The following is a 24,440-nucleotide window of genomic DNA, read 5'->3' as shown; positions in this document are numbered from 1 at the left end:
TCGCTCTCCCAAGGGCCCGCCCCTCCAGATACCGGGGCCAGACGTTCGCGGTTCTCCAAGGGTCCTCCAAACCCCCAACGAGGCTTAAGCAAAGACGAGCCAATCCAAGCAGGAGTTTCAAAGAATCTTTATTTTACCATTCTTTCAGCGGTTATGTACAACAGGACGGACGACCGGACTCCAGGGCCCTCCTGGACCCCTACAATATGACTTAGATGGTCAAGACAGGTCCCGTCTGACATCAACCCAATTAATTACACACAGCCTGCCGCTCAGCCTCTACGCAGAAGCCCAGATAAAAACGTTTTAAATAATGAACAGCCTGGTTGTCTTATACTGTGACTCCTGGCTTAATAGCATTTGAGAGTTATACTGTAAATAAACATCATTATGGCTAATAAGTAGTTAAAATCATTCATTATAAATACCAACCGGGTTAATAATACTATTTTGCTATCCTTCCCCCTTCGAGCTGGGGGTCCGATTCTTTTTCTGGAAGTCATTTTCATGAATATATTTTAGTGTTTTTTTGTAACCTCTTCAATTGTACCCAAATTCCCTTCTGTAAACAAAGCGAGGACATGCACCCCTGGAAGCAAGCTCTCCCCAACTCATTCTGGGGTTAAAACATTTTTAGTGTTTGCCCCCATCCAAGTTTTGTAAAACACCAGCCTTCTTCCTATTCTACACTCTAGGGCTAGACAGCCCAGAAGAGACTTCAGACATGTAGGAAGCCATCAGGCTTTCCCGTGTCTCACTATACTCAACTGCCTGTCCCTGAACTTTCCTGAGATTAACACAGGAGCCTGCCTTTTATTTGTCTCATGTTTCTATTTTCCCCCACCCTACTGTAAGATGTGCCCCGACATAAGAAAAAAGGTAACTGTTAAATTTACTTTTCCCTTGAAGAGTTTTATTTCCTTCTCTACAAGATTAGCAAAATATCTCACTACCTAAAATTTTTCCCTTAAATAGAAGAAAAACGGATGCAAAATTACTACAGTAGACACTGCTAAATAGGTGCTGGTGGTCTAATTAGCACACTGCCCCTTCCTTTCACCGAAGTGCAGAGACCCAGAAGCTAGATATTCTTAAATGCATTAATGGGCTCCTCAGAAATAGCAGTGCCAATTACTAAGTCTTGCAGGGAAATGATTTTCTCCTTGAGAAAGGAAGAACAACAACATTCCTATCATGCTCTGGGTGCCATTTCAATACCACCTTGCTAGGAGGCTTGGGGTAGGGTAGAGAAATTATATGAGAGTTAATTCTTGAAAACAACTTTCAGGGTTAATTTCTTTTAAAAACTGACAACACACAACCCCATAAAAATATCCACATTAACCCAGAAAAATACTCAACTTCAAATCAAGCAGAAAGAAAAAAGGCTGTATAGGAAGTTCAAGTTATAGTCTTCGATGCACTAAAATGGAGAAAGGAATTTTATCCATATCAATTGAAAAGCTGTCTTCCTACTACTCATCCAATGTCTAAAGTGAAAATTTACGCTCTGGTCTTTGATTTGCTCCAAAAAATACTGTAATACAGGTATTGTCTTGACAATTCAGTGATGAACTCTATACAGATTCATCAGATTAAAAGGTAAGCAAGGGCTTCTACCCCACAGCCCAATGACAGAATAAAGATGATCTCTGAGCAGCAAAGTTATTTAATACACATGGTCACTCCTCAATAGCGGTGGCTGTACCAGTCGTTGTTGTTGATGTGAAGGAGTTCTGTCACAACCTGCAGGATGTTGTAATTGTGTTTCTTCAACAGCCTCAGGTTCAGCTGCCTGTCACAGAATCCCATTTCAAAGAGATGGGCCATCAGGGCTGCTGTCTGATCTTCAGAAACTATTGGCTGTATAGAGTCAAGAAAAGCAAACCATTCTCTATATAATTTACATGTATAATAAGATATACATTATAATAAGATATAAATTATTCAAAATATTAGGCAGTTAGATGCAAGGGTACAGCACTCCCATCCAACTGATAGTAACAGGTCATCTGAGGGGAGGACACAGAAGGCTCTGTTTTGGATTAGATATGGTTTGTACCTAAAACCTGGCAACTGATGAATTGTCCTTAGAACTAAAAGAATGCTTTAAAGGGGACTTTCAGAAGTATTCTTTGGCCAGATGAAGAAAGATGCAAACAAGCTCTGGAAATCCTATGAAGATAAAGGCACTCATGATGACAGAGCAAGAGGAGAGGCTGTTACTGGAAGTTAGCACTAGATATTCAATCAGATATGCAAAGAAGCTGGACAAAAAAAACTGCTTGGAAAATTATATCCTGGGAGACCTTGGATTTTTTTTTTTTTTTTTTTTTTTTAAAGAATAAAAGTGATTCGGGAAAGAGGGAGCTGACATTTATTTACCTTCCTCTTTGGGCCAAGCCTTTTGGTGGACACATAACCTACCTAAATCCTAACACTTGGAATACCCTGTCTTACCGTTTACTTATCAACTGTGTCGAGTATCAATTCCCTTATTTATGAAAATGGAGACACAGAATACCTCTTACTTTGCAGGACTGTTGTGAGGATTAAGATGAGAGAATGTATGTAAATGCTCTGAGCCCAGTCTGGCATTTCCCTCTACACCCAATTCCACTGTTCCTTTCTTCGCTCTTATTTCAGAATAAATTATCTTTCCACATGCATTTTGCTCTATCTCATTACCTCTTGCCACCTCAGTTATTTCTATTAATTATCCTCTCTCATCTTGATTGTTAATCTCCTTTGCTACTGGCTGGCTCACTCATCTTTAAATATGTCTCTTTCTGCCTTATGTATCCCAAGCTTTCCCTTTTTTTTCCCCTTTGTATCCAGCTATTTGAACCTGAGACATACTTGCACCCTCAAAGTCCTCTCCGCCCATTCACACTTCTCTGTAGCATCTGACACTGTTGGCCATGTCCTCATTTAAAATTCCCGTCAATAAGCTCCAGCACAGAGCTCATTTGCCTCCAAGTTCTCTGTCTTCTTTGCAGGGATCTCCTTCTTTCCATGATCCTTAAAGGCTGCTTCTTGCTTTATCCATTCTTCCTGGAAAATCTCGTCCAATCACATGGCTTCTGATATAACCTATACATAAGCAACTTCATCTCCAGGCCAAATCTCTTGCATGAAAAATAAATATCCAACTGCACTCTAGATAACTTTACCTGGATGTGCCTCAAATTCAACACTATCCCAAACTGACCTAATTTTCTTCTCCTCCTGCCCAAACATATCCCTCTTCCTGAATATCTTCTTAATGGATGCTACTATTGTTTGCCTAAGCCAGAAACTTGGAATTTATCCTTGACTTCTTTCTAGCTATTTATTTAATCATGGTTTCCAAGTTCTGCCATTTCTGTCTCTTTATTTCTCTTACCTTCTTTTCTACCTACACATGGATTCTCAAGTGGATTTCTTTACCAGCTCTACCAGCCTCCTCCGAACAAATCTGATGTTAATTATTGCCCTAAAACCCTTCAATGGCTCCTCCCACTAGCTGTAAAATAAAATCCAACCCACTTAACAACAGCATCCTACTGTTAAGATCTTTTCTTGCTCTTCTCAGCCCAAATTCATCTTCCAGACTCACATTTCCAAGTCTATTTACTGGCTACACTCTGTCAACAATGCCCTTTCTATCCTTTTTCCCTGGCAAACACTTATTTTGTCCTTAAGAACTTAGTTCAGGTATCATCTACCAGGAAGCCCTTCCTGGCCCCACCCAGAGGCCCACACCAGGCTGGGGTGTTCCATCTGTCAAAAATATGGGCATAGGATCTTACACTCTACTATACATGTCTGTTTACCTGGCTTGTTTCATACTGTCTACAGGCAAGGACTAGTGCCTTACTCATTTGGCAGTGCTGGCACCTGGATAGCTCCCCACACATAGCAGGTCTTCAACAAACATTAAGTCTTCTTCCTTTTCTCCCTTAAGAAATTTGGCCAGAGTCATACAGCTAAGAAAGTGGTGCAGTCATGTGTTGATGAAAAACTAAACCTAAAGTTTATACTTTCTATTATGCCAAGCTACTCTCAAAGCCGGAGAGATGCAATCATTTTCACTAACGACTTGGATTTGGGTCAGGAAAACGAAGCATACACTGACCTGTGCAGTGACTGGTGGCCCAGCAAACAAGGCCTTGTATGCAGAGGCAGCGACAGACAAAGCCCCCTTCACCAGTCCTCCAGCAATGCTGCTCCCATGGTGGTGGTGTCTGTGGAGGAAAACCAAATTACCTCCCTAAAGAAACACAAACCATTATCTTCCTGTGAGATAATCTAGGCTCTAATTCTTAAAAGAAAATGACATTTCCTTGAGAAAGAAACTAGATGTAAAAAGAGAATGTAACTGTTTTCATCAGTTTTATAGCTACAAATCTTGGTTGATGTAGGGCCCGGTTTACTGCTGCAAGATATGTGCTCTGCAGAAAACACACCACTCTGGTTACCATGCCAAATTTCAGTCCCAGCTGAAAATTAATGTGGTCAAGGGCATAGTGGGGTACTAGTAGTCTCTCTGCTCAATTATCATCTCAGAGGAAACACCTCCCAAAGGAAATATTATTTACTGGACACTGTAGGGAGGAGCCCACCTTGACAATGCTCGTGAGATGATTAGGAACAGAGAGGCACGTGTGTCTAAGTTACTAAGATGCACAGCGGGCTTGACCTTCCTGCCTTCTCCTCTGGTACTAAGGGTGAGTTGAACTTGAGAACACTCCTTTCTGATCTGGAATGTGAACACTCTTAAACATCAACTTTAGCCCTGTGTTCAGTGTCGCTCACAAGTTCTAGGAGAAATAAGAACAAGAAGGAATGACGGCTCTCCTCTGCTCTCTGGAATGGCATATGCTCTGAGAGGCTTCTTTAAGCAGAAGCAACACGAAGATATCCACCTGCTTCTGAGGAAGAGGCTACACAAGGTCCAGTTACCTTGAGTGGTCATAGCTCTTCTGTCTGCTGTTTACAAGTCCTGATGAGCCTCTGGGCTCTAAAAGCAAAAGAGCTGTTGGTTAGATGCAGCGTCCACAAGTCCCTAGTGTTTCCTACCTCATGGCAAGGCTACTATTACGGCAGGTGGCAATCTAATCGGTGTTTTATAAAGTCTTTTTTATTAAGTACTTGAAAAAAATTTTAGGTGGTTTAAATAAAACTGTCCAGAAGGCAATGCAAGGTGACTTACAGAGTCTGAAAAGTTAATTCTATAATCCTATCATACCGACATTACTTTTTTAGTACTTTTAGGTTTTAAGGAAGAGTGGAAAGTTACTTTGAGGGTCTACTCACTACTTCAAGGTCCTCATCTCTTTATTTCGTAGATGAGAAAATAGACCTGCAAGTGTTATAAACCTCACATAGTGAGGAAACGTGGAGCTGTGACTGGAACCTAGAATGATCTGCCTCCAAAGCCTGTGTTCTTGCCACTACAACATAATGCCAACCTCCATGAGGTCTCACTTAATAAATATGAAGCCAGAGAATAGAAAAAAAAAGTGTGAGACAGAAGCACGGAAAGGGTGAAAAGGGCAAGTTCCTAAAAATGTCCAAGGGTCACAACTAATGCCTGGGTTTCCATTAGAAAGGAGCATAGGAAAAGAGAGAAAGCTCAGGCTGGTCATTACCTCCTCTGATCTGATCAGGGATTGAAGAAACTTCTCGTATGGTAACTGGTAAATCCATTCCTGGGGAGCCATGACGCTGTGCACAAGGAGGGCTCCTTCAGAAAGACACAATATTCAAAGTAAGTTGAAAAGGCACCTCTGGTAACAGTGAGGAGACAGTAAACAGCATGGCAGTGCCAAATTCTTTACAGAGGCTTCACACTTCTGATCCAGATCACATGTATGAAATTAGGGATCAGGTGAGAAGGGCTCTTTCTCCTTTTGGTTTCCCTCTTCGGCCACAGTCAAGTTAGAAAAACTGGCTTCAGTCTAGTCACTTCTCCCCCACATCAAGTGGTGCTAATCAAGGGAAATGTCTAGTTCCCGAGGAGAGTGGTTTAAATTATAGTCAAGTTTCTACCATTTTCCATACTATGAGAGCAGTGACACATAGCCAGTAGAGAATTAAAAATAACTTCTATCTGGTTTTATAGCATGCTTTTTCCATATCAGATTAAACTTCCTAATTATACTTTGTTTGGATTAATATGAGAATGCGTTTCTGCTGCCTTTGCCCATGAGTCTAGGGAAGGTTCAGGGACGTTTGTGTTTAAAAACTGGCTCTCAACGATCAAACCATAAGTAGATAGATGATATTTAGATAATCAGGATTAACTAAAATAACCATTTCTTTTGAATCCAGAATCCACAAATACTGGGGAGTAGAACTTTTATTCATCTAAATTCAGACTTTACTACGGGAAATAGTCTTTCCATGCTGACAAAAAAACAGATTTTGAGATCAAGGTGTTTCTCTTTATTCCACCTCTGAAGAACAGCCCAGCCAAGGGGGATGTGGATGGTACCTGGGCAGCTGTGGTGGAGGCCCCACCACTTCTGGGGTTAGGGGCACTGTGTCCAGAGTCTGTGAAGTCATGAGGATATCGTTGATGCTGTGCCCCTGAGGCTGGTTCTCCCCTCCAGGGGGTCTCTCTCCAGCCTCGACTGGTTCCTGCCCAGCCTCAACCCCAGGCTCGCCTTCAGCCCCTCGCTCCAGGCCTTGTTGTGAAAGTGCGGAGCTGTACATGGAGTCCCCCAGGGGGCGGCTGGTGTCAAAGCACTCAGGCAGGATGATGATATAATCCTCTGAGGAAGCAGAGGACTGACTCTGGACTTCGTCTTTGAGTTCATCCTCCTCCTCCTCCTCCTCCTCCTCCTCCTCCTCCTCCTCCTCCTCCTCAGCGATATGGACAATCTCTGCCCTCTCATCTCCAAGTGGTCCCTCTTCAGGCAAGGCACATTTCACTAAAGGATGAAAGCAACCAATTTTAATGTATCAGCAGAAAGCAGCCCCTTATCTGGTAAAACTGTGGGTCGTGAGCTACTACTACTACTACTACTACTACTACTATTATTATTATTATTATTATTATTATTTTAGGTGAGGCAACCCTTGGTTGACCTCACAGATTGCAAGGACCTTGTCAGCTTACAATCCCTTATTTATTATTATTATTATTATTTTTATGTCTAAAGCACCTGGTCTTCATAGGTGGTCTCCCATCCAAGTACTAACCAGGCCCGACCCTGTGAGCTACAATTATGAATGCCAGAGGAGAGGGATGAACAAGAGGGAAGAGCTGTTACTAGAATCAGAGTTGTGGCCATATTCTAATTCTGAAGCCTATGCAAGGCTGGATAGAACCAAAGCTCACAAAAAAAGAGGTAGGCAGAAACATCCCAGCTCCTGAGAAGCACGATGAATCTTAAAACGAGGAGGGTCCATCTCTTTTCCTCTTCATGCGACAGTTAATAGACTGAGATAGTGGTCAAAGCAAAACATATACCATGGGAGCTTACAGTACTTTAAAAAAGAAAATGTTACGTGGCAAGTTTCGTAGGACGATATGCCTACTTTCTTCTTTTTTGCAAATCGAGTAGCCATTCTAGAAAATTGGCAAAACATGGATGAAGAGGAAAACAGTATCTATAATCCTAAGATAACTACTGTGAACATTTTGGTGTTAAGTCCTTTTTTGTTGTATATCTGTACACAAGTGTGTGTGGGGAAAACATATATGTGTGTATTTCAAATAAGAGATCACGTTTAAAATCTCATTTAAAGGTACAGGTAAAACTTCATAACAACACAAGAGATCTCCGACATTATTTTGATGCACTAGAATTTGAATTTTTAGATAGTTCTTGAAATACACAGTATTGGTTCTACCTATCTGGTACCTAGGTAGAACGATACCCAAGGTAGAATCTGAAATTTCTGTTACAAAAGAATTTGTTACAGCAGAATTTAACCTTGAGAAACTCAGTTTGGTACTCCTGCTTCTGCCCACTATGGTGGATTGTTGGCTTTGGAGAAAGGAGACAATTCAGCTGTCATTGGGGGTCTCTGCTAAGGAGCTCTGTCTTCTTACAGGAAGACTCCTTACTACAGAATCCAGGCAGCACAACTGGCTGCTGTTCCTCTGTGGCCTGCGGCTGTAATTCTGCCCATGACAGAGTACAGAAATGAGTTATGGTGGCTGTTTTGCTCTTGATGTTATAATTAAAATAGCCAGGTATAGTATGTAGTCTAAAGAAATAACTATGATCCAAATTCTAAAAAAGACCACCGACCTCTGCTCTCAGTGAAGAATAGCACTCCTACCTACTCAGGTCTGATAATCACAACTCAGGCACCGCACTGTTGGGCGGGGGATTTCAGGGACACTCACTGTGCAGGGAATTCTGTCTGCAGGGTGGGTTGTGGTCAGGGGCAGCATCCAAGGTGAGGGATCGGATTACAGTCTCACACACAAATTGGGTCCCACTCAGGTCATCTTCTGCCTCCTCCACTGACACAACATTCTCAGCTTTCCTCTTTACTGACACTGTGGAATCTGAAAGACACGAACCTTATCTACACTTGGTGTTTAAAGTGTTGAGCAGCTATCTCTAGTCACGTACCCATGCTGACACTATGCCATGGAGTAGCTGCTATCCGTGTCATGTGAAGGTAGAGACTTCAAAAGAATGTTTTATAGAAAACCCATTTCACATGATAAGGTAAGGTTAGCAGGGCGGTATGTGTAAAAACGGGGTGTGGTATGGAAGGTGAGGATGCAAATACTTTTATAAATATTTAACCCCTTACCAGGAAGTGTTTTAAATCCCGCCCCTTCACTCTCTTCCTGTATCTGCCCCAAGCCTGGTTTCTCTATTAAAGGACTGTCATGTGGCAGAGGAGACATGCAGGGAGTCATATCTGGAGAATGAAGACAGAAGAACCATCAACCAAGAAAAAGCATCATATCATCAACAGTCAGGGTCAAGAAACAGCAGCTCCCAGGCTTCTTGCCTCCTACAGGGCTAAAATAAACCTAAGTAGGCTTCAAGACCTGTTGTAAACAATTTCTCCAGACTATCAGGTGCGCAAGTATCTCAGATCAATCAATGCAAGAAGGATCATAAACAGTGTTTAGCCTGGAAGGCCATGGCTAAGACACAGAACCATGAATGTGAAGGAACAAAGGGACATAAATATCTAGAGAAAAATGGAGAAGGGGGTCCCCCTTTACAGTGGGGAGGCCTTACACAAACTTACGTTGTTGCCTGACAGACAACAGAGAAAAGAAGGAAAATAGACCCATGGGTGTTGCTTTGGGAGAAATTGTGGGAGAAATCTTTGCCATCTATCTCCTCAGAACAAAATACTACCAGTCTAGGCTGCAGTACTTTTGTGCCTATAAATAAAATACACAAGGTGGACTGAGTGACATTCTTACCTACGGGGGTGTTGTGGGGCACTCTTTCCAACTCTTGAACAATGTTTATATCCAACAGCTCAAAGGACAGCAAATCCTGGGGAAAAGGGGGCAATGTCAGTCTACCTGCAGTACACACTGGAGCCATGTTCTGTCTCAGTGGGTCTTGCAGGTCATTGAGCTCCACACCAGCCTAGATTCAACTCTGTTCAAATTCATACCTCACCTCGGTCAAGTGAGAACAGGAAGAGTTAAATGTGAACTAGTTATTCGAATAACCAAATGGCAGGAAAGAGAAAATGCAGTGGGGGTGAAGGTGAACCAGTTGGCAGAAATGAAAAGGCAACTAAAGGGAAGATGTGGCAAAGTATATGAGCGAGTTCTCAATTCAAGAGGAATCATTTAGTTTAGAAACTTGCTTCCACAGATCTCCTTGCCATTCAATACATCTGAGTGAATCAAAGGAGGCTTATCTCCAAGCTTCTGGGCATCATCTATGACTATACCACTTTCTTTTCAACAAGGTTAAGGACTCTTTCCCTAATGCATTCTGTCCCTTGCCCCTTAAAGTGCTCAATCTTCCACCTGGGCAGTCAAAAGGTCTACAGATGGGATGTAGAGCTCCCTCTCGCTGGCAATATTTTTGGTCTTCTGTGGGATGCAGGTTTCTGTCTCTTCTGTCTGCTCAGTCGCCTCACCAAGCTGAATTTCTTCTTTAGCTAGAAGAAAAGCTTCCTATAGAGACAAACCATTGGGACAAATTTTAGGCACTTAACAGAACTAAAAAAAGGTAAGCAGATGTTATTCCCTAAAAACAAAACACTGTACCTCTCTACATGTTTTAAAACTTGTTTTGATATACTTTCAGACTTATAGAAAAGTTGCAAATAGTAGAGTTCAATTATTATCCCTTTCACCTAACTTTTCATAATGACAATTTAGATTAACCATTAATAGTCAAAACCAGGACATTAACAATGGGTAAATAAATTTAAATAGTAAACACTAAAAAAACGTGCCTGACTATAGGAAGGTGCCTAAAAACAGCACGCCAAGTAATAACCAGGGCAAGACTTTACTAGTACTTAGAGCACACACACGAGGGGTACTCAGGAGGGATGAATGTTATGGAGCAAAGCCATTAGGTGCAGTAGTTCCACAGGCCAGCCAGGCGGCCCTGCTTTCCCCAGAGAAGCAGAGACTGGTCACACATCATGACAAAGAGATACAAAAGTACTGAGGGGTTCCTGCACCAGATCCTAAGGACATGCAAACAAAGCCCCTGAGGACAAGTCCAATATAAGTACATGTGCGTTTTTTTGGGGGGGAGGGGGTGCAGGGGAAGAAGCTAGCCTTTCCAATTTCTGTGAGTGGGCTCTTTTAGTTCTGGTCACCTTTCCAATGCTCACCTCTTGCTGGCAGGTGAGATCATCAGTTTTGCTTAAGTTGATCATGCCCTTTTCAATGTTATCAGAGCTGTCTGTGGAGGGGAAAGGGTCCACTATGATACTGCACCAGACCCGAGGCCCAAACTGCTGGCCTTTGTGAGAAAGACGCCAATGGGATGTGTACGTTCCCTCCAAGGCTGGGGCGATGAACTCCACAGACACAGTTCCAACATGGCCAGCCTTCAAACAGGGAACCAAAGCATCCTTCTTTTCTGTAGAAGCCAAAGTCAGGTTTCCCCACATGAACTTGAGCTGAAAAGTGACAAGAGAAAAAATGTTTGTCAGCTGGACACTGTCACTTTGAATCACTTCATCTTCACACTTTTGTGGGAAAAATACCTTTGTGTCTGTACTCCACTTTACATTTCCTGTATTTTTCATCCTCCAGTGTTTGATAAACTTGGTTCCTGGCTGAAGGTGAGTTCCATCAGGCAAATTCTCATCCACAAATGCTGCACTGAGGGTTGGCACAACTGGGGCACAGGGCTGCAAAGGGAGCCTAAACAGAAATTCAGATAGTCACTTGCTGTTGGGTGTGATGGCTTTTGAATATCGAACACTGACTGTGGTGCAAGAGGTTATGACCCTTAAAGATGTACTACTAATAAAACTTCTTTAAAAAACAGAGAACAGAGCTGACTTCTGAGCTAAAAAGCTATGGTGAAGATAACTAAAAGGGTCTATAAATAAAACAAGCAGAATCACGCTCTTAAAATATTTGTTCCTTTTATATCAAATCCAGACTGCCTCCAGTGAAGAGAGGCCATACATACTAGTCAGTTCTGAACCTTACTGGTTTCTCTACCTTTCTGAAGACGACAAAGCAAGTGTTAAACAAACAAACAAACAAACAAACAAACAAAACTACCAAACTACCCTTAAGAATGCTAGGATAAGAAAACGAGACATTTTAAGGATTTGGGTGTTGGGGGCTGCCAATATCTAAGAGAGGTGCTGGCTGAAAGTCCAGTCTTAGAGGCTGGACCTTAAGTCTTGGCTCCCACCATGGCCCTGGGCTTACATCAGAGTGTTAGAATGCAGCAAGCTCTCAGGCCTGCCCAAGGGAGACTTGGGGCTCTGAAGTCCATGGATCGAATTCCACAGATGAATCTTCCTGTGGAGTTTAAGCTGCTTTTTAAGTTCCTTGACCTCTGCTTTACGCTGTTTCTTTTCAGCTCGCAACCTTTGCTTTTCTGCTTTAAGAAAGTTCTTGTCAACCTGTTTCTGGAGCCTGTGAGATAACAAATGAGTCTTAAAAACAAAGTTCACAAATTAATTTTGAAGCTATTTTGAGCCACTTGTACTCTCCATCAGTGTCAGCTTCCAGTTTAGTTTCTTAACCTCCTTCTATAGTTCTCATTTCCATTTCATTAGCTTTGAATATTTGTCCTCATCATGGCACATCAACTAGAGATGAGCAGGAACTAAGGAGACTATTTGTAGTTTTGTAATTCACAGCGCATCACCAGAACCAAGAAGCGGATCAGAGAACAAGGATCCCATGTACACGTGATTTACCTGGCTTGTTCCAGAGCAGCAGGAAGACGAGGAGCAGAAAGCCTTGAGTGAGAGAATGGTTCAGAGGGACCCACGACAGGTCTCCGCAATTTCAGCAGAACGTGGTTGGAGTCGTGAGCATATGGCCTTGATTCGCAATCTTCACAGATATTGTAGGATGGGCACAGGCTGTGGGGAAAAGAATGGTACAGTAGGAAGTACCTGAGGTAGGGAGATATGAGGCCAGACCTGCATATCTGCTCCACTAACAGCTAAGTGGTAATCTGAGCATACCACCCGACCATATCGTGTCTCAATTTTCCTCATTAATAAAATGAGGACACTAATACTTACCTGTATCTCTTTCAAAGGACAATATGAGAGAAGGCAAGATATCAAAGTATTTGGAACAACAGGGAGAGAATTTTTGGTGATCTAGTTTTGCTCTGGGGAACATAATTTTGTCTGGCTCTGTTAATTCAAAAGTATATCTGAACACAACAATCTGAAGTTACCTTTCAAACAGTTATTTTGTTGAGGGTGAAGAATAGTTTGTTCCCAAAGCAGAGCTATTATATCTGATGCTCAGAGATAAGAGTAAACCCAATTTCCCTTTACCTACCCCAAACGCCAGGAAGGCTTGCTCTAAGGTCTACTAATAGCTGTTCATTCCCAAGTTACTGCTTACCTGCACTGGTAGCGCACACCAAAGATCCTCCTTTGGCAGCTGCTGCAAGCAATATGCCAGTTGAACTGGTTTTCCGGCAAAAACAGTGTTTCCTCTGAAATTGGTATTGAGACTTCTGAGGGACAGGAACCCAGGGATGGGTTCTGGAGGACAAGCTTCTCATGCAATTTCTGTTCAAGCTTCTCGACTGTTTCTTTAACCACTTGCTCTCTAAACTAAAATGTAGTGCAGAAGATGGGGGGAAAATCCTTCAGTTCCAACATTGGAAAAGGCATGAAGATATCAAACAGACCTGAAACGCTGCTATCTCTGACATAAGAATATAATAAGAGAGCTAATAACTACTGCACGAAGGAATGGAAACATAGCAAAAGAGGGTCTTCCTTCCACAGCTAAACTGGTTCAAAAAAATATCAAGAAATCTTTTCGATGAGTTAATTTCCACCTTCCTCTTTCTCAAGCATAGAGATTTGTCCCTTTCCCTTACATCCTCAGAATTAAACTTTTTCTGGTACATCATTTAAAAGGTCAGGAGCTTTCTTGACTGGAAAGCTGTAGTTTGACTGCTATAGTTTGGAGATTATTAGCTACCAGAGGAAGAAACCATCTGGGTTTGGCTATTTCTTCCACATTCCACACACTGCTGCTAAAACTCAAGCCAGAGAAAACACTCACTGTCTCCAGGTAGCTTGTGAACCAGTCTGGTGGCTTGTCTTGAGGCTGATCTAAGTCACACGGAGCAAGTGGAAACTGCTGCAAAGAAAACACAATCCAAGATCTTGGAGGTTACTTTTATTTCTACTTAAAATAATTTTCCTGAAATATATTATTTTGAGGTTTCTTTTGTCAAATGTAAATATGTGGTTAAAAAAAAAAAAATATATATATATATAAAGGAGTATAAAAGAAAAATAAAATGTCTGTCATCCTATTTGCCCCTCTCCAGGAGTGCTACTGTTACCAATTTCAAAAAGTCAGACCGAGATGATCACCACAAACTTGTAATTTTTGATGGAGGGCTTGAATCTTATATGAGAAATGAGACATAAGGTTAGAAAAATTGTAGACAGGAATGGTCCCTTCATACCTCTGCTGCAGGCTCCTCAGGGGTCTTCATGTCTGATCCCAAGACTCTCACCAGCGAAGAATAATGTGCAAGTGGCTTTTTCCCTGTCCTCATGACTGGTTGTTTTTCTGCTACAACTGGGGGTGCAGCTTCATCAACTACACAGTAGCCTTCATGGACTTGCATCTGCAGTTGGTTTCCCTGCTTAACTGCCATCTGAGAGCATATGTTATGAAATAAAAACATATCATGTCTCATTTCTCAAATGAAAATTCAAAGAGGTATGGTGAATTATGCTGGAAAATGTTTGTTTTATTAAATCAAATAACATATACCATGTTAACACTCAGCATCCTGCTTTGCCAAGAATGTTAACTAGGAATGGTTTTGTTGTTACACAAAAGTAGGTTTTTAGTGCAGTACTTTACCAGGTGAGATGTTTTCATTAACTAGATTACTACTTTTCTGTTTATTTGTTTTTATGTAGGACTCTATTTATGGATCTAATTTCAAGTTTTCAAAAAAGTCAATCTCAGACTACCATAACCCAAGAAAGAAAGCTATATCATATAATTGTTTATTTTCCCGTGAAAAATAGTATTTAGGAAAGCATACTTAACAATAGTATTTTGGAAAGCATTTCCAAAATAATATTCTGGAAAGTATTTGGTCACTTCTTTTGAAGAGCATCTTCTTAATTCTATTTTAAAAACTCTACTTCAAGGAGCACTTGAGATTTCATAAAGGTATTAGGAGGTATCCAAGAAGGTATCCAAGAGATTAGGAGTCAAGTCCACAGAGTTCTAGCTCTCCCCACTTGTCACCCAATGACAAGAACTATTCTTTTATCTACTTCACACATTAGATTTCTTAACATTCCACTTTAAAATGGCATTCCATGGTCAGTATGTTTGAAAGATATTATTTAAATCAGGGATCAGCAAACTTTTTAAAGGGCCACATAAATTTTAGGCTTATAGGCCATACAGTTTGTCATAACTACTCAATTCTGCTATTGTAGCACTAAGGCAGCCACACACAACACAATAGGCATGGCTGTGTTCCAATAAAATTTTATTTATAAAAATATATGGCCAGCCACTGGCTATAGTTTGCCGACCCCTATTCTAGACCAGAAATCAAGAAGCTTTTAGTAAAATGTGTGGTAGAGTCTGTGAAAAAAATTACTCAATAAATGACTATAATGTAATGTGCCAAAATATAAACAAACATGGGATCTTAAGTATTAAATTGTGTGTGTCTTGCTTAGTGGGGCAACACAGGCTTATACACACTCTGGACTCCTGAGATCCAAGACTTCTGACTGAATAGATAAAACTAATAGTGACTGGGGAAAAGGTAGAAGAGTTTTGAAGATCTTAGAAGACTTTTTCAAACTATTATAGCTTCTGAGAGTAAGGAAAGGAAAAAGCCAGAAGAGTTGGACAGGAGTGAAGGGGCATGGGGGAATAATGGCATAAGCAAAGAGGAAAATGAAAGACCACATGAAATTGGGGCAGAGGGAAATTATGAAGCATGAGAAATTAACAGATATGGGTATCTCAACTAAGAGAATCCAGGAAAGGGCCTGAATATCCAAAACTAAGAGACTAGCTGGTAATTAAGGATTTCTGAGTAAAAACCAAGAAGACATTGGCTAAACTATTGAAACAAATGGCACCAAAAATAGCATTCTGATCAGAAACGAAAAAGGGTAAATCTAGCTCCTGACTAAAAAATCTTGCCTCTCCCTCTCTAAACCAAAAATGATTATGGAAAATAGTTTAGTCTTGGACTAGAAGTTCATAAAGGATAGTCGAACTTTAAAGACTATCTTTAATTACAAAAGTGGCAATGAAAGGACAGCTGACACACCTTAAAGAAGTGACCTCAAGGAATGCTCAATTCGCCACTAACAAACAAGAGTTTGTAACTGGATACTTTATACCTTAAATTCTCCCACATTATACTGAAACATTCTATAAAGAACAAGATGAAGGAAAGATATGAAAAATGTCAACCAGAAAGCATCGTTCCAGAGTTCTTTGTATTTTTAAATGCTAGGGCAGTGGCACCAAGACCAGCAATGAGATAGAACAGTAAATAAAAAGAACTTTTATATAAGGAGCTGCCTTTTGCTGAGTGGTATGTCCTATTCCTCAGTTTCTCTAAAAATAGGTTTTGCTGTGTTTATATTTGTTAGTTTCTCTCCCGTGTAATGATGGAATTCAGTTTCAAGTTTCAGTCAATAAATAATTTAAAAATTATTTGAGAAAAAAAGAAGCAATAACCATTACCTTAAGTGCTTCTTCATATTCTCCTAAAAGGACAAAAAATACATACTGTGATATTTCTTCACCAGCCCAAAAGATTCTGTTAAGTAAAACCAATCCTTACTTTTAAGAATTCTTAGTTTACAATCCTTTATTTTATTTTATTATTATTATTTACGCCTATAGCACCTGGTCTTCCTAGGTGGTCTCTCATCCAAGTACTAATCAAGCCTGACCCTGCTTAGCTTCCGAGATCAGACATCGGGTTTGCTCAGGTGGCATGGCCGTAGACCATGAACCGTGGCTCCACTGGGGCACAAACCCAGAACCTTTATGCATGTAAAGCAGATGATCTAACTGCTACACTATGAAACCACGTCCACGTACAATCTTTATACATGAATAGCTACTAACATTTTGCTGACAAATTCCTTTCTCATCCCATTGCAAAAAGAAACTACTTGCAGGTTTGTTCTCCCCTTAAATCCCTCTCTCTGTGCTATTGGAGCCTTCCAGTTATGAAACCTCCACCCAGCTCCCTCACATTAGGCTTAGAGAAGCTCAGGACTCAAGAGAGTTAATACTATCATTTTAGCTGGTTAAAATAAGCTTTTGGGAGCCAGCCTAGGAACCTAAACTTCAAATACAACAGTGTTCCTGTGTAAAAATGTACTCCAACCTCTGAACCACCAATTACCTTATAAATAAGCTCCTGGACCACCACTTGTTTATAAATTAGCACTAACATATATACCAAATCAGAAACAGATGCAACATACCAGGAGAACGAGTTATATGTGTTGAATTGGGAGGCATGTTTTTAGATTAGCATGTTAAATATAAGAGAACCTCCCACCAGAGTTGTCCTTAGACTCCATTCTAAGGCATGTGACCTATGTACAAAAAACGGCTATAAAAATATGCTACTTTTATTTTATAATGCTGATAGACAAGTAAATGCAACGTTAATTTACTATACACAAAATCCCATTCTAAAATGAATATTGCAACAAGATTGTGTAAATGGAAATGCATATGTTCATATTAGATTAGGGCTTTTAACACACCTTGACTGTTGATGGATACCTGTAAAAAGAAAAAGGCAATAGTGAATTATAAACATATCATCAAACGAGCACTTCTGTCACTAGGATGAGCCTCACAGGACAAATGTAAAATCTCAGGTAAGTGTTCAGCTTTTCCAATATTATGAACTAATTGACTAATAATAACATAATTTTATTGCTTAACTACTGTATCTTCCTTTATTTCATGTACATTATGCAAGAGCATAACACAGTGGTTAGGAGCCTGGGCTCTGGAGCAAACTTCTGTGCCTTTTGGCAAGTTACTTAACCTCTCTGTGCCTTAGTTTCCTGATGGGTAAATAAAAGAGAACAATGTACCAAATACACAGTATTGTTGTTAGACTAACACACTGTAACCACTTGATAAAGGTTTGTTGTTATTATTTTATTATAAACTAAATGGAACTTTGTAATATATTTGAACTTAAGGTCACTATATAGTTTTAAAAGTTCTCTCCCACATTTTCTTCTTTAATGTTGCTTCCCTATTTTCCAACTCCATCTCAGATGTTACAAGTCAGCATAGAACATGCAATCAAACATATTTAAACCACTACACAAATGAGATAAACACTATTTTGAACTTTTAAAGCCCCATACCAGTCTTTAGAAATAAGATCCTTATTCCATATACCTGGCCAAGGGTACCATTATATACTTTACCTCTTCATTTTCCTCATCCAGATATTTTATTTGAATAGTATACAGGTCAAATGAAACTTTTACCTGCAAATGAAATGTATACAATATATGATCAAGATACCAAAAAGGTAGTTTGTAACATAAATCTAGAAGTTATAAAGAATAGGCATATTTTATTATGTAAAATTAAACATTCTATATGATAAAAAAAAAAAAAAAAACACCCCATACCATAAACAAATGCAAAAGACAAACAATGGACTGGGGAAAATATGTGCAACTCAGAATAGACAAAGGGTTAATATCTACAAGACACGAAGACCATCTACAAAACTGCTAATCATAAGATTATGCCTAACAGATATATGAAAAGATGTTCAACTCAATAGTAGTCAGAAAAATGCAAGTTAAAGCACTGAGATGTTCTCTCAACAGAATGGCAAAAAAAAAATTAAAGCCATTAACTTCCAATGCTGTCAAAACTTTAGGGCGCTATCGTGTCTTTCTGTAAGGTGCTATAATTCTTCTGCAAAGGACCTGGTATTATTCACTAAAATTTAAAATCACATTTCTTGTGACCCATTAATCTCACTTTGGAAAACTTTATCCTATAGAAGAGTACATAAGTTATGTATACAAACAGTTATCCCCCACAGTTTATTTTATAGTGGTTAAAAAAACCCCAAAACCTTTTGACCTTGACTATCTCTCTTCCCATTATATAAATTATGAAACCCGAGGTTCAAAGCATTTGCCAGACTTTAATAAAAGGTCTAAGTTAAATCAGTGACAGAGTCAAAGGTCCCTCCCAACTAGAACTCCTTGATCTTAAAGAATGTAACTGGACTTATATAAGCTATTCCAGACACTTCAGGCAAACTGAAATGTTCTTTCCTATAATATTTTGTTATAATGATTATACTTCTATACATAAATGAAATTCAAATTTGTCATAATTATAACTTTTGAATTATCTACCAGTCAAAATAAATTTTAAAAATTAATTTAAAAAAATACAATTAGAAAAAAAAAAAAACCTTTTGCCCTTGAGGGCATTATGCTAAGTGAAGTCAGACAGAGAAAGACAAATATTATATGATTTCACTTATATGTGGACTCAAAAAAAAAAACAAAAAAAAAAAACAAACAACAAACTCAGAGATACAGTGAATACACTAGTGGTTACCAGAAGAAGGGGTGGGAAGTGGGTGAAATAGTTGAAGGTCGTTAAAAGGTACAAATTTCTGGTTATAAAATAAATAAGTCCTGGGGATGTAATAAACAGCATGGTGATTACAGTTAATAATACTGTATCATATATGTGAAAGTTGGTAAGAGAGTAAATCTCTTAAGTTCTCAAGAGAAAAATTGTATAGTGATGAAAGTTAACTAGACTTATTGTGGTAATCACTTCACAATATATAAACATAGAAACATTATGTTGTGTATCTGAAACTAATATGTCAATTATACCTCAATCAAAAACACTGGAAACAATCTTGGAATAAGAGATAACCACGATGGTACAATACCAATAATACTGTGGACAATCTATTACTTTAAAAAGAATGAGCTTGGATCCTTACCTATTCATTCAGAACTATGTATATAATATACTGTTGGGTAAGCTGAAGAATGTTTATAGTATAATCCTAATATGATATCTGTATGAACATGGGAAATACATCTAAGTACATACAAGATGGTTAACACTGATTACCTCACAGAGGCTGAAATAGTGGATGGAGGGAGGGGTGAGTGGAGGAATATTAACTTTTTCTTTATACATGTTTGGAGTGTTTCACTTGTAATGGGCACATATGACACTTTTATAATTTAAAATTTACAAAAAAGAAAAAAGGTAAGCTTTCAGCTCATTTAACTACTAGGAAAAAAGGTAATTGTGTTTGATTTTCAGATCATTTGACAAACAAGATCTGACTTTCTAGATAACTGACAGTCTAGAATGGTATAAAGTAGTATCTGCTGGAAGACAGAAGACCAGATCATACCATCTTTTGTAATCTCTCTACCATTTCTTTTCCTTTTTAGTTATCAAAACACATAACCAGATAAAAGATTTTTACTAACCAGGTATAAGTAAGTTTTTATCAAAGGGTTTTGTTAGACAAAGAGTGATACATGAAGTAAAACATTTACTACTACAAATCAAACAAGAGTACAAAGGGCAAACCAAGAAGAAAAATAAAGATGAATTTCTGCCTAAACACCTGTAGGGTTGTTCTTCTTTTCTTCTTTCTTTTTTTTTTTTTTTTTGGCGCTCAACTTATTCAACCTCTGACCTAGCAATAAAAACAATCAATCGGTTCTTGCAAAACACAAGTTATATCCTTGATGGGTCACAAACCACAGTCACATATTTGCTCTCAGGCAAGAGCACATTCTTCTGGGGCCTGGTTAGGGTGGGGCCCACACACTAATTCGTTCTTTAGATTATTTCTAAAATTAATGTTTTCTAAGTCCTATCTCACTTAAAAAAAAATAAGCCTTACTTTCCTTTCTAAACTCCTCAAAAGGAATTTATTTGTTCTCTTTACTGGGGCACACCTCCTATATGAATACTGAACCCTTGGCAAAAATAATTTTCCAAAAGGTTAATATGATGGACTCTGCAGCTATGAAACAACACTGCTAAAAATAGCTACCTTTAGGGAAAAAGATCTATGCTTAAAGGATGGAGCAACAAAACAAAGTTAACACTCACCATAGCTTCGACATCAGCCCACGTTGTATTTTCTGGATCGGAAACCAGAAAGCTTTGAGTTTCATTTTTAAAAGTCACATTTAGAGTAACCTGTGGTTCCATACTGTGGGGCTAGAGCTGAGAGGATGAGAGAGAAAACACATTAGAAAGGGTTTGGGCTAGGCTAAGAGGACACAGCAGTGAATAAAGCAACATCTTTGCTCTTATCAATCTAGTGGGTGGTTTAAAACAAATCTCACAGTTAAATGTTAGCTAAGAAAATGTAAATTTTGTCCAAGCCCACAGAAATCATCTAACATCGGTTAAATCCTTTAGAATTTTCTGGAACTTTATAATGATTGGTTAACTAAACAGATACCTAGTAGCAGGATACCAGATCAATCAGATTAGGTCTCTACCCCAGGGAATTTACATTCTTATCACTTCAAAGTAACATTCTACATTTTCTGGGAAAAGCAGCCTTTTTCCAAATTGAGCAACCTAGGTTTTCTATAAGATCACTTTTAACAACTTAGAGTCCAAAGCACTAGTCAAGAAACTACACAGGGGTAGCATTCAACACCATTCATTCAAGTTCATCTGCTTTGTAGTCTACTTCTTTTTCTTATATGGAGAATTTCAAACATATATAAAAGTGGAGAGTAATGAACATGCTACCCTCACTTCATCTATGCCCCTACATACCTCCCAACTCCCCCATGTGGAGAGACTATAGTCAGCTGTTTTAACCAAACTATAGTAGTCTAATTTTTAAAAAAATGATTATGGTAAAATTTAAACTTATACGAAAGAGACTAATATTTAATAAATCTCACTGGATCCATCAGCTATCTTCCATAATTAGCATCAACTGAGGACTAATCTTGTTAACAGCAATACCCTTTCCTACTGGATTATTTTGACAGACAGCCATCATTTTATCCATAAAATAATTGAGTATGTACCTTTAAAGGATAAGAATTTTAAAAAACACAATCACAACATCACTATGATGCCTGAGAAGTTAACAATTCTTTAACTGAAGGTCTATTTTTAACTAAGAATTTTGTTTACTGATGAGTTGTTAGAGGTTGGTTTGGTTTTATGAGTATGAAAAGATAGTTTAAATCTAAGTTGTAATGAAAAATGTCAGCTTTTAAATATATTGACAAATTTTTAATAAGCATCTATAAAGACCAGATTCTGATCTAAGCACAGGAATAGATGAACAAGATTAAGTCCCAGGGGTTTGTAGTGTAATGGGGAAGGAAGCACAGGGTTGAAAGAGCTGGGTTCGACATAGCCCTGCTACATTACTAGCCATATAACTGAGCAAGTAATTTAACCCTTGAGCTTTAGTTTCTTAATCTGTAAAATAGATCTAATATTTCTGCTTTCACTACCTAACAATGTTATCATAAGGATCAAATAAAAATGTGTGCAAGTTCTTCAAAAATGTTACTTAATATAGAAACAACACAAAAGAAACTGTCATTAAAAAAGAACTTGAAGATCTGAGGATTAGCTATCTTTTTTAAAATTCAAAAACAATTATCTCCCAAATTTTCCCATTCTTTATCTCCATCTAAAGCCAAGTTCATCACCAAATAATACTGGTTTCTAGCACCAATCCTGCTGACATCTAGTATTCATTCATATGGAATGCAATTTTGGGGGCCCTTAAAACTTGGACAGGATTCCCGTCAACTCCCTAAAATCTTGGACCAAAAAAAAAAAAAATCAAGGAAATTAAGTGACTATTAGCCCAAAGTGGGTACTCCGAAAGTCTCACTTTTCAACTTCGGAGAAACACTTCCACACTTTTCAGAGTCCAGAGGAAACTAATCTTCCTCTCTTTTTCTCAAATTACACAACTGGAAATTTAGATACTTTGGAGCTCATCCAGCTGGTAGGCTGATGAGGAGAAAACAGGAAGTGGGGGAGGCAAACTTAGCTGAATAATAGCCAGATCTTCATAAAGAACTGCCTGCTTCCGTTTGGCTTATATATGAAAATTCTTTTCGCAAGAGCATTAATCTTGAACTTGTGGAAACACCAAAGCTATGGTTAGGCCCATCTGTCCCTATAAGTTTGAAGCCAGTAGAGTTAGGAAGCTGGGGCCTAGGCCTTCAGCTTTCAAAACTGGCATTATTGTTAGTTCATGCCATTGACTCACTTTTGCTTGGCACAAGTCAGCTTTTCCCCTGTCGGTTAAGGATACCAAAAATTCCTTTAATGAAGCTGACCGGAGAACCTGAGCTTTCGATTACTGAGTCCGCCAGAGGCCTGTGTAAGGTATTCTGGGTGTTAAAAATGTGTGACCAGAAAGCTAGGTGTTTGACTAAAAGGAAAAACGATGCCTTTCTAGTACCTAAGGTCCCTGACCAAGGAGACTTGGATGAGATTCTCAAAAAACGGAGGGGGATGGGATGAGGAGACTGGGTGGGAAGTGTCATTTTTTTTCCCCTTGCAGACTTCATACTAGTCTTCCAGGTATCGTTTCCTAGCACTCTTACGTCCCCCAAATACTGTCATCATCCCTTAAGGACTTTGTTTCCTTTGCCTAGGCCCTTTTTGCCGGGGAGTCTCAGCCCTCCATCTGGAGAAGCAAGCGTTCCGAGCCACCGACCCCCAACATCCCTCCGGGAGTATCTGCCCTGTCAGCCCCTAGAAGATGAACGGCTCTCCTATCCGATCACTGAAAAGATCAGCTGCCCCTAGACATGGAAAAAGTCGCCCCTCTTTACAGGGTTGCTCCTTTGAACTTCCCCAAATCCTCTCTGTGCGATATGACCTCACCCCTGGGTAACCGCAGCAGCTTCCTTACCAGCTTCTCGCCCCCGGGGGGCGCCTGCCGGAGGCCAGTGCGGAGACCGGTTGCTACTAGATCCTCTGCTTTCCCTGCAGGGTGAATCTAACATGGCGGATAGAGACAGGGCCTAGTCCTCTGGTTCTGAGTTTCCGACAAGATGATTGGCTCTTACCAGTTGTCCCTCATAACTACCACCCTATTGATTGGTCGAAGATGCGCTGGCGGGGGCGGGACAAGAGCAGCCTGAACCTCACAACAATAACAAACATTGGGGCTGAGGGGCGGAACTATGAGTGCGCAGCCGTGGGTCGGAGCCCATTTCCCCTTCCCAGTTAATTCGGCGCCCACTGCGTTCCCTTAGATCATTGACCTTAGAGGACTACTTACCCGAGACTCGCGGGGCTTGCTGGGAATTGGAGTCTTCCTAGGACTTGTAAGTTCTTTAGCCTATTCTCCACTCTCAAGATACGAAAACATAATACTCCAATCCATGTCTGTGGACGTGCATAAGCGTGCGGAGCTTTTTAGTTTATCAGCTGGGTTGCCGTGAGAATCGTGCCCACTTCCAGGGTCGGAAGTTCCTCTCCATAAGACTACAATTTCCAAGGAACACAGTGACGAAGGCCTTTTGATCCGCAATGCATGCTGGAAGTCGTAGTTTTTTTGCCCGCAATCCTTTTATTTACCTAAACTGGAGACTTCCATTGGGGCGGAAAGTGTGAGGGAACGGGGCCTCTTCTGGCGAGTGTTGTAGACACTATCTTTCGCTCATATTCGGGCCTCAAGGATTCCGACTTGGGTACAGCAACCACTGTGACGTAATAAGACGCCCTTGGAAGCGTGGAGGAG

At 39.8% G+C, this 24,440-nt stretch overlaps 1 protein-coding gene across 6 annotated transcripts; it reads right to left on the bottom strand.

Annotated features, from left to right (window-relative positions):
* Positions 1-109: 109 nt before the first annotated feature.
* On the bottom strand, positions 110-24,411 carry NBR1 (NBR1 autophagy cargo receptor). 6 transcript variants are annotated; one of them, XM_016150965.2, is made up of 21 exons: positions 23,979-24,411; positions 20,801-20,917; positions 18,097-18,159; positions 17,413-17,431; positions 16,370-16,392; positions 14,094-14,288; positions 13,682-13,759; positions 13,007-13,221; positions 12,340-12,507; positions 11,843-12,052; positions 11,161-11,320; positions 10,783-11,073; positions 9,959-10,108; positions 9,395-9,470; positions 8,764-8,874; positions 8,345-8,509; positions 6,479-6,917; positions 5,634-5,728; positions 4,945-5,002; positions 4,118-4,226; positions 110-1,863 (listed from the first exon to the last, which is right to left on the bottom strand). In XM_016150965.2, exons 2-21 carry the CDS (start codon positions 20,900-20,902, stop codon positions 1,690-1,692), a joined length of 2,901 nt encoding a protein of 966 aa, XP_016006451.2. In that variant the 5' UTR covers positions 20,903-20,917; positions 23,979-24,411; the 3' UTR covers positions 110-1,689. The 6 variants fall into 6 exon arrangements, with proteins under 6 accessions (XP_016006451.2, XP_016006450.2, XP_016006452.2 ...); XM_016150964.2 differs by lacking the exon at positions 23,979-24,411 and adding an exon at positions 23,607-23,738; XM_016150966.2 differs by lacking the exon at positions 23,979-24,411 and adding an exon at positions 23,607-23,738 and having other exon boundaries at positions 13,682-13,756.
* Between the last annotated feature and the right edge of the window lie 29 nt (positions 24,412-24,440).

Source organism: Rousettus aegyptiacus, unplaced genomic scaffold (assembly GCF_014176215.1).
Source record: "Rousettus aegyptiacus isolate mRouAeg1 unplaced genomic scaffold, mRouAeg1.p scaffold_m13_p_6, whole genome shotgun sequence".
Taxonomy (NCBI): Eukaryota; Metazoa; Chordata; class Mammalia; order Chiroptera; family Pteropodidae; genus Rousettus; species Rousettus aegyptiacus.
The sequence above is the reverse complement of the archived record's forward strand: the minus strand, read 5'-3'. Positions and strand labels throughout refer to the sequence as shown.